This window comes from Archocentrus centrarchus, chromosome 7, assembly GCF_007364275.1.
Source record: "Archocentrus centrarchus isolate MPI-CPG fArcCen1 chromosome 7, fArcCen1, whole genome shotgun sequence".
NCBI classification, from domain to species: Eukaryota; Metazoa; Chordata; class Actinopteri; order Cichliformes; family Cichlidae; genus Archocentrus; species Archocentrus centrarchus.
The window spans coordinates 21,554,281-21,564,288 of record NC_044352.1 but is presented as its reverse complement, the minus strand read 5'-3'; the positions used below and the strand labels follow the sequence as shown (position 1 = coordinate 21,564,288).

Below are 10,008 nucleotides of genomic sequence, written 5' to 3'. Positions count from 1 at the left end.
TGCAGTTCTTTCTTTTAATCAAGCGTAGCATTTCATACAATTTCCACACAACTTCTTTCTGTACTCTACCACAGACTCAAGTCTCCTCCATAGCATTTCTAACAACACAGTGATGGATAAAGCTAGAAACTGGGAATCAAGCAAGTCCACAAAAAGTAGGAAACCATAACGGTGATGGAAATGAAAACAAATGGCTTGCATTCCCTTATAAAAAAGAAGAGGTAGAAGCCTTGCAAAAGAAAGATACATTTACTGAAAACAGATATGAGATTAGCCAGTTGTTTAACAAAAAAAAAAAAAAAAATTAATAGAACCAACAAGCAGCTAAAGTTATATAGCAAGCATACCAATATTATTCAAATAGTGTATTGGACCGTGTCATTTTATTACAAACTCCTCAATTTAAACAGACTCCTTGGTTTAGAAAGTTGTAGAAAAAGAAAAATGAATATCCTATTGGAGAAAATACCTAAATATACCAAATAAGTAATAAGAGTGGGCATGCTCTTGATGGATAGAAGCACCACATTCACCAAATTATTCGGTGTCGGTTTAAACAAGTAAAATGATCCTGGCATAAAGAGATGATGAGGCGTAACATGACACAAAATCGATTAAACGAAATGGCTCCACTTGAGACAATCTCACACTGGCTATTACATAAAATTAACTTGGCATAACTCCACATTTTCAGGCCTTTTGAATTCAAATTGGGCTGAAATTTGTGTCCACGTTTGTGGTAAGAATCAATGCACTTAAAGTATATCTTAATTCATACACTCAACAGCCCTGAGTCTTAAACAAAGTTTCTGATTACAGAACGTATGGTTACGAAATACAACACTTCATATTTGATGCATAGATATAAAAATGTTCAAAAATACAAATTCCTGTGTGAACCTTGTTAAATGTGTTTGAAATAAAACTGAGATCTAAAATTAATACTGCAAAAAAAAAAAAAAAAAAAAAAAAAAAAAAAGCAGTCAGTTTTAAACACGTTTGCCAAACCTTTGAACAGTATCTTGCTTTTGGAGTTATTATCAAAAGTATTAATGTAGCAATACTACATGTTAGACGATTTAGAAATGAAGTGGCTGTGTTTGCAGTGGTCTAGTTCCCCCCTTCCACATTTGCAGGCTGGTTGGTTGATTTGTGAAAAGGTGTTTCCTTGTAAATAAACCAGCAGTTGCCTCCCCACAGGATGAGGTTCAGAAAACCAAATATCTGCCAAAGAATAAAAGAGATCAAACCTGAGTGTGCGTATTTTTTTTAAAGATCATTATTTATTTAAAGTTGATTACTTTAAAAAAAAATAATAATAAATTTGCATAAAACTTACCACAGACGCATTCAGTCGACCAACATGAGGGAAAGCCCCCGCAGCGCACTTGCGTAGGTTAGCATCACAATTGCTAAGAGTCACAATGAACAGAGGACTGGTAGCACTCTTGACATCAGACAAGCCTTTACCCCAAGCAGAAGCTGATACCAACCACAGGAAGGCGAACGCCGCGGTCATCAACAGGTCCTTATTGAGCAGCAAAAAAAAATGTATCAGTACAAAACCTACAAACAGACCACAGTGGAAACTGGAAAATTTTTCAGCATTGAAGAGCACACGATGTCCCTTAGCTGCTTGGAAACCACACCCTTCCCAGTTTTTCATTTACACGTGTCTGTTAAACACTCCAACTTGGAGTGAACATTTTGTAAACCCCCACACACCCACCCACACACCCCCACCTGTGCGAATAAAGTGAATCATTCCAATCACAAAACACTTCTTTGCTTAAAATTCACTTTGAAATGCTCTCTGCGTAATGTCACCTTGATCCATGAGCCATCTGGAGGACGACCTAGCTAAGCAAGAAAGAGAGAGAGAAAACAAGAGAGAAATATAAACAGTGAATCCAGACAAACCTACCACAATGGGGCCACGACTAGATTCTCTGTACAAGTGCTGGTAGCCCAAATAGAGGATTAGTGTGGCAGTGCTGTAGAGGAACGCAAACACACCAATGCAGACAAAAAACTGCGCAGAGGACGAGTGGTCTCCAGTCAGGTAGTAAGTAGTGTCAGACCCATTACAGTTAGGGACCTTATAGGGATGATCCATCAACCTGTGTGCACACAAACATCAGAAATTATGACAGTCCTTCAAGAAACATGCTTTCCAGTAAGCTGGACTCTGAGGTGTGGTACTATTTGTTTTGAAACCTGAATGGGTAGTTGAAGTTTGCTTGTATTTCCTGATTGTCAGTTCCGTTGCACCGGACATTGATGCTGGATGAGCCGCTGTAACCTCCGGTTGTTGCAAAGGCAAATATGGAGAAGACCTGAAGCCACACACACACACACACACACACACACACACACACACACACACACACACACACACACACACACGATAAGGGGATAAATATACAAATGAGGATGTTCTGGGACAAACCGTCAGACGTGTACCCACACTTCCTTTTAGATTTTATGCAATTCACTTTTGACAGGAAGTCTTACACAAAAATATCAGGGTGAAAGCTGCACACAGTAGAAAAACCCAGTGAAAAAAAAATCATACAATATAGCCACAGTCAGAATGCTTTATCCAATAGCTGGAAGGGCACAGACGATTACCAACCTGCACATAGAAAATATCATGTTTTTTTAATGTGATCATACATGCTAATCGGAGCCTATAAAGCTTTTAGGGTGTATCAGATCGAGCACCGTGCCCCACATTAGTTTTCGGTTTGAGCCATCATATAAAGGCCCGTTATAGGAAGGTATCTCGACTTGTGTGCAACAGCATACCAAATTTGTAACAGTGCTACCGCTAAAATGATGAGCTGGATGGCTTCTCGTGCTGTGGGTCACAAGACAAACAATCCAATCAAGTTATAAGGTTTTTGCAGCCACGGACCGACTTCCTACACCCCGCCATACAGGCCATATGGCAAACAAGAAGGCGAAAAAAGAAAGATATGAAACAACTTACCCATTCTAGCAAACGGATGAATGCCAAAGGCTCTTTTAGGGGTCCCAAGTCGAGATTGAATCCCGAAGTCATCACTTTCTAAGTGAAAATAAAAACACAACACGAGAAAGACGGTATTACACTGCCGAGGAGGTCGTGCGTAAATAGGTGTGTTTGCTCAAAAGTGTCCATTCATCAGATATACGCCATTAACCGTCAAACTCTTCCTGCTAGCGGCTTTACCTGCGCGGTGGATTCCGTCGTTTCTCCGGACTGAAAATCAGAGTTTAGTAGCGATTATCAGTCGCCTTCCCGGTCCCTTTGCAGCTGTTTCGAAGCTTCTTGGTCTTGTCAAAACTTTTCAACAACTTCGGCCGATTTGCAGCTGACAACATGTGATCACCGACGAAGGGGGGCGCTGCTTTACAGAGCGCTTAAAGTGGAGAGAAAATGCCAACTCATTTTTGCATGCCTTTTTACGCCACCAGGCCTGCATCTGATTTAGTAGGTTAAACTGCACGTTAAGGAAGAGTTTTTCAGGGCTTTTTAAGAAAGCATCAAACATGTAAAATGAAATGTTACTAGTCGGCCTAAAGACACTGAGTGTCCAAGTGCCAAAAGTAAAGGTGCTATTCGCAGAGTGTACATAAATATATAGGCTACATGACTAAATACACTGTGTTGTCTCCCCATTTGATAAGTTACCCTTTATAGTTTTCATGTGAACTAGTATTCTCAATACACACTAACTATGTGTATGTATGTGTAATTAGGTGTATGTATGTACACATGTAGGTGTGTGTATCTATATGGATGTGTGTATGTATATATATGTATATGTATATATATGTGTGTATGTATATGTGTATATATGTATGTATGTATGTGTATATGCATATGTGTGTGTGTATGTATGTATGTATGTATATATGTGTGTATGTGTATGTATGTGTATATGTGTGTATGTATATATATGTGTATAATATATATATATATATATACACACACACATATGTGTGTGTGTGTGTTAAGGGTAGGAATTAATAAGCATGTGCTTCCTCCTACTCCTTTTCGAACAAAAAAAATCACTGATTGCATGTGGACTTGATTTTTTTTATGTGTATTAATGTTCATGTTCGAAATAAAGATTGACTGATTCATTGATTAACTCACTTCTGTGAGCTTTAAGTAACACGCAGCATTAATCAATCCTGATACATCATGAGCCTGCGTACGTGGTAATAATCTCACCTGTTTCTTCTCTATATCATGTCTTAAAGTTTGCTCATATTTATTTAGCTTCACATGCTTGTTAAGCCAGATGTATTCTGTGTGTATGCAGTATGAGCTGTAGGCCTGTATGTGTGTCCACTGTGTTCAAATGTATTTAATTCTTCTGAAAAACTGGAGTCAAGTTCTTTTACATGTGTCAACATGTTCAGCAAATAAGTTAGATTGTCACGGTGACTCCTATAAATGAATCATCTGATGGCGCTGTGCAGTGTTTATTGCACATGATGACCAAAACCCAGGAAGTAATATGTGTGCTGTGCTACATTTTCTTTTCTTGACTTAAGGAGGGACCGCTTAACACTGCAAGCAATGACCACATTCCCCGCAACTTTAAGAATATGACCCCCTTTTTAAAATGACTGATTTATTTCTATGTCTACTTGCTGCAATTTCAAATAACATTTTTTTATTATAGGTACAGTATCTACCTAGTTTGCTACAGAACCTTAATTGCTATACTGGTGCATTACTCTCACAAGCTCTGATGTGACTCGGCTGCATTTTTCCTGTCTGTTTGTTTCCTTGTGGAAAAAATAATGTCAATAAAATCCCAGATTTTGATGTGTACTACATCAGAATGGATTACTGGACTGAGCAGACACCTATGACACTCAACAGCTCCAAAAGCCCAGATTCACATACAGATTAGTTAGTTGCATATATGATCATTTTACTAATTTTATTATTTTCTCAAAGGAATTTGTGACAAGAAGGTACAGAATATGGGCTCATGCATTATTAAATATTCTTCCTTACTGACAGCCAGGCTGCAGCTCTGGATTTACCTCTTTCATTGTCTGAACTTAGTGAAGCCCTACAGCATCTCCCAAATAATAAAGCCCCAGGCCCAGATGGTTTTCCAGCCGAGTTTTATAAAGAATTTTGGTCTGAGCTAGCTCCCATTTTTTTCAGAATGGTAACTCAGATTCAGAATGACCACATCTTATCTCCAACCTTAAACTCTGCTAACATTAGCCTGCTTCTTAAACCAGGCAAAGACCCCACACTCCCATCCAGCTACAGGCCAATCTCTCTCATTAATGTAGATCTTAAAATAATTTGCAAAGCCCTTGCCAAAAGATTAGAAAGTATTACTCCATTTATTGTACATCCAGATCAAACAGGCTTTATCAAGGGTCGGCACTCAGCCAATAATACACGTCGACTGATAAATATAATAGACTATTGTTCTATTAACAAATTAGAGACGACAATCGTGTCTTTAGATGCAGAGAAGGCATTTGATCGGGTAAATTGGAAATTCTTACTAGCAGTTCTGCAAAAATTTGGATTTGGTTCATCCTTTATAAACTGGATCAGAACACTACACAACTCTCCGAATGCGCGTGTTAGGACAAATGATCTCATTTCACAAAGTTTCAGTCTGCAGAGGGGCACTAGGCAGGGCTGCCCACTCTCTCCCTCTCTTTTTGTAATTTTCATTGAGCCGCTAGCAGCAGCAATCCGTCAAAATGCAAATATTAAAGGGATTCAAACTGAAAATATGGACCATAAACTTAGCCTTTATGCTGATGATGTATTACTTTTCCTTGGGAATTCACAAGGCTCTCTTTTGAAGACTATCACACTGATAGATAAGTTCTCATCTATATCTGATTACTCTATCAATTGGAGTAAATCAACAGTTTTGCCTCTGAATTGTAATTTCCAGAGAACCTCTAGGACCCCACTAAAGTCAGGAAATATTAGATATTTAGGCATAAATTTTTCCGCCAGGCTCTCAGACTTGGTACGATTAAATCATATCCCCTTATTAAAAACAATAGAGGATGATCTCACACGTTGGAACAGTTTACCTATATCACTCATGGGGAGAGTTGCTGCCATTAAAATGATGGTTTTACCAAAAATTAATTATCTATTTTCATTGATCCCTAATAAACCTTCTATTCCTTGGTTCAAGTCACTAGATTCAAACATCTCAAAATTTTTATGGAAAAAACAAAACCGTCAAGAATAAGCTTAAAACTTTACAAAAGCCAAAACACAGTGGAGGTCTAGAATTACCAAACTTTTATTACTATTTCTTAAGCAGTAGATTGCAGTATATTTCAAAGTGGATCAAATCCAATTCATTAGACAACCCATGGCTGGATCTAGAACAGGCGTTTTGTGGAAAAATAAAAATCTCAGATTTACCTTTCATTAGTTCCAGTATTAAACATCATAACTGCTATAAAGTCCTTAGTATAAATACCTCTCTGACAGCCTGGTGGGAATTTTTAAAGATAACTAAGTCTTCACTCATCCCCTGTAAACTAACACCCATTTGGAACAATCCAGATATTTGTCAGAAAAAGAAAATGCTGAATTTTCCGTTATGGCGTGATAAGGGTATAAATAACTTAGAACATATTATCCAAGATGGAAATTTTATCACGTTCCAAGAACTTATATCAAAATATAGAATTGGCAACGGTAGATTTCTGGAATATCAACAAGTTAAGTCCGTCCTACAGGGAAGATTTAACCTTAATCAATTGAATCTAGAAATGCCTACTTGGGTAACAGAATTTCTTAACCTCTGTACCCCAAAATTGTTATCAAATTATATAAATTATTAATAAAAACTGATGATTCAGTTTCCCTCCCAATTGCAAAATGGGAGCGTGATCTTTCTGTCAACCTGGATCAAAATTTATGGACAGAAATATGTTTAAATATCTTCAAAATGACTAAAAGACCCCAAATACAACTTGTACAATATAAGATTCTCCATAGAACATACTACACTGGACAAAGGATGTTCCAAATGGGCCTTACACACTCAAACATATGCACCCACTGTACAAGCAATTCAGAGGATAATCATCTACACGCTCTGTGGTCTTGTGTACCAGTTCAGAGATTTTGGCAGAGGATTTGTGAAGATCTATCCACATGGTTTAGCTGTCATATCCCAACTTCCCCCAGACTATGCATCTTAGGTGATGTCAGTGAATTAATTATGGAGTTAAATATATCACACATAGTTCTTACTGCCTTGTGCATCGCTAAGAAGATGATCCTCATGAACTGGAAGACAAAAATAAACTATGTATTACTCAGTACAGAAATTTATTAGTAGATCATGTTAGTTTAGAGAGAATGTCTGCTTCTTCTAAAAACAAATTGGAGGAATTTGACTCTCTTTGGTTCCCACTGCTCAGCTCCATTACTTAGTGGGGGTGGTGGGCTGCGGGCTCTGCTCCTGATGTGCTTTGTGGGGGGGTGGGGGGGGACTCCGGGGGCCTGGGTAGCTGGTAGCCTCCTGAGGCTGGGGTCCTGGGGCGACCTTCTGGTGATGTCTGTGTGCCTGTCCTGGTTGATGGTGGTGGGGGCTTGGATGGTGCTGCCTTCGGTCCTGGGGTGTGGGCGGGGTGCTTGGGGGGGGTGGTGCCGGCCCTCGGTCGGTTGGCTGGTCTTCCCTGTATGGCTTGGGGGCTGGGGTCTGGGGCCCCGGCACTGGGGCCACGCCGGCTCCCGGTGGGCCCCCCCCGGCGCGGGGGGGGCCTCTGCTGTCCCGGCCGCGCCGCCGGGTGGGGTGGGTTGGCCTGACGTCGGGATGTCCGGTCTACGCTTTGGGGCCCTGGGGTGCCTGCATTGCAGGGGGGTGGGGTGGGGGATGGGGCCGCGGTGGGGTGGTTGGGGGGGACTGGGCACTGCATTTCCATGCCCAGGCCAGTATGTCCTGTCGCCTGTTTGTGTCTATTGTTGAGTGAATGGGCATCTAGGAGGAGCGGGCCGCCCTCTGCGGTGGGGGCGAGGGCGCCAACCTCGGGTGCTGCAGTGCTCCGGGATGCTGTCACCGCGGCCCCGGGCTCACCTCCCCCTGCCCTGTGCTGGGGTGTGGGAGGTCGGGGTGCCTATTGAGCCAGCGGCCAGCTGGCTCTCTTCTTCCAGGATTTTTCCTGGTCATATGCCCCCCCCCCCCCCCCCCCCTCCCCCTCCCCATACACACACACACACACACACACACACACACAGAATACACATCACTCACAGATGTAGGATGGAGAGGCCACGTGGAGAGCTGCACCACCACTTGCCTCTCCGTTTTAATTGCACTTTAGTCATTATAACTCACAACACATACACACTTACACCCTGATACACATAGGACCTTTGGGGCAGGCATGTTACTCAGAGGTTGATGAGATGGGCCGCTGAGGTGGCCCCACTCGGATCCTCGTCACTGTCTGTCTCCAAATTTTATTTGCACTTTAGACATGGAGGGTTTTGGGGGGGCAGTGTGGGCAAGCGCTGACGACCAACAGTTGGCGCTTGTGGCATAACTGTCCCCTCAATTTTAACTGCACCCTATACACCTCATTCACTCACAAACATTAACACATAGACCTACAAGTTGGGGAGGAGGAGGGGTGGATGGGTCACCTTACACCCCGATTTCTTGCGTCTCGCCCGGGGTAGGGGTCGGGTGGTTCCTTGGGGACCGGGCTGGTGGCGTCCTGGGGTCGCTGTTGGCCCTGGGGTGGTTTCCACTTGCCCCGCCTTCAGAGGGTGGGTAGCTATGGATGAATGTGTGTCTTTGTGTATTTGTCACCGTCTCCGTGAGTATGGGTGGGTGAGTGAATGTGTATGTATGGCATATCTGTGTGTGGGTAAGTATGTATGGGCATGTATGAGTATCTGTGTATAAATGTGTACACGGGTGTCTGGGTGTGTTTGTATGTATGGCTGGACCTGGGTCTGGGCCTTGTGCCTTGCCTCCTGGCCACTCCTTGCTGGTTGCCTCCTCCCCCCTACCCCCCTGGGATGGGGGTGCCTCGGGGTTCCTGGGTGGGGCTGGGTGTTCTGGCGTGGGTACTGGCCTGCCCCCCTTGGGGGTGCGGTGCGGGGCTGCGTTGGCTTCTTCGGCGTGGGGGGGGGCTCTGTGGAGGGTCGGGCGGTCCTTGGGTGCCGTGGGCCCGGGAGCCCTGCCGCCGGCCAGTGCAGGGGGCTGGCCGCTGGGGGGGGGCTGGCTTCTCATCGCCTTGGGTTCCCTGGAGCCCTCGCTCCTCGACTGGGGGGGCTCCGTCTGAGACCACCCTCTCCCGTCTGCTGGGGTAGGTGTGCGGTTGTCTTTGGACTGAGTGGCCGGGGGTCTTCCTGGCTCTTGGTGGGCTGCTGGTGGCCTGGGGTTCCGGGGGCTTTCCGTACCTGCCTCTGGCTTCTGATGGGTGGAGCTGCAGCGTTTTGCCCTCATTGGTAAGTACGTTCCATGACACAGACACAAACATGACACAGACACAAACGCCCACTCAATCACAACTCAACAAAATTGTTGGTGTGCGTAACATGCTTTGTTAGTTTTGTTTTTCACACACAAATTTATTTTGCAAGTATTGATAGTATTTTTTATATGTTAAAGTGATGAAGTATCTGATTAATAGACTTGTGCTCTTTCCCCTTTTTTTTTTTTTTTTTTTTTTTTTTTTTTTTTTTTGCTCCCTTTCTCTCTCCCTTTTTCTTCTCTTTATTTTCCTCTTCTTCAGCCTGTCAGCTCTGGCTGTTACATAGTATGTGGAAAAATAACTCAGATAAATAAAATAAAGGGTTAAAACAACAACAAGAAGAGCCTATTGAGAACCTATAGAGCTCATCTTGAAATAGCAAATATGTTTGGCACAACAACGCATTCAGATCACAGTTCTGCTTGCAAGATCTACCAGACATGACAGGCTTAAAAAAAAAAAAAAAAAAAAAAAATATTCTTCCTTACTTCCCTACTTATGATTCTCTTT

The 10,008-nt window shown here is 42.7% G+C and overlaps 1 protein-coding gene across 2 annotated transcripts; it reads right to left on the bottom strand.

Moving 5' to 3' along the window:
* sypl2b (synaptophysin-like 2b) lies at nt 1–3,409 on the bottom strand. 2 transcript variants are annotated; one of them, XM_030733504.1, is made up of 6 exons: nt 3,215–3,409; nt 2,993–3,066; nt 2,218–2,336; nt 1,925–2,120; nt 1,340–1,528; nt 1–1,224 (listed from the first exon to the last, which is right to left on the bottom strand). In XM_030733504.1, the coding sequence occupies exons 2-6, from the start codon at nt 3,062–3,064 to the stop codon at nt 1,111–1,113; spliced, it is 690 nt and encodes a 229-aa protein (XP_030589364.1). In that variant the 5' UTR covers nt 3,065–3,066; nt 3,215–3,409; the 3' UTR covers nt 1–1,110. The 2 variants fall into 2 exon arrangements, with proteins under 2 accessions (XP_030589364.1, XP_030589363.1); XM_030733503.1 differs by having other exon boundaries at nt 2,993–3,070; nt 3,215–3,406.
* Between the last annotated feature and the right edge of the window lie 6,599 nt (nt 3,410–10,008).

What these genes read in the sequence shown, in the direction of transcription:
- sypl2b (XM_030733504.1), bottom strand. Translation starts at nt 3,064, where the DNA reads ATGACTTCGGGATTCAATCTCGACTTGGGACCCCTAAAAGAGCCTTTG. An exon ending in CTAGTCGTGGCCCCATTGTG is followed by an intron (nt 1,529 to 1,924) that starts GTAGGTTTGTCT and finishes CTGCTCAATAAG; the next exon opens with GACCTGTTGATGACCGCGGC. An exon ending in GTCGACTGAATGCGTCTGTG is followed by an intron (nt 1,225 to 1,339) that starts GTAAGTTTTATG and finishes ATTCTTTGGCAG; the next exon opens with ATATTTGGTTTTCTGAACCT.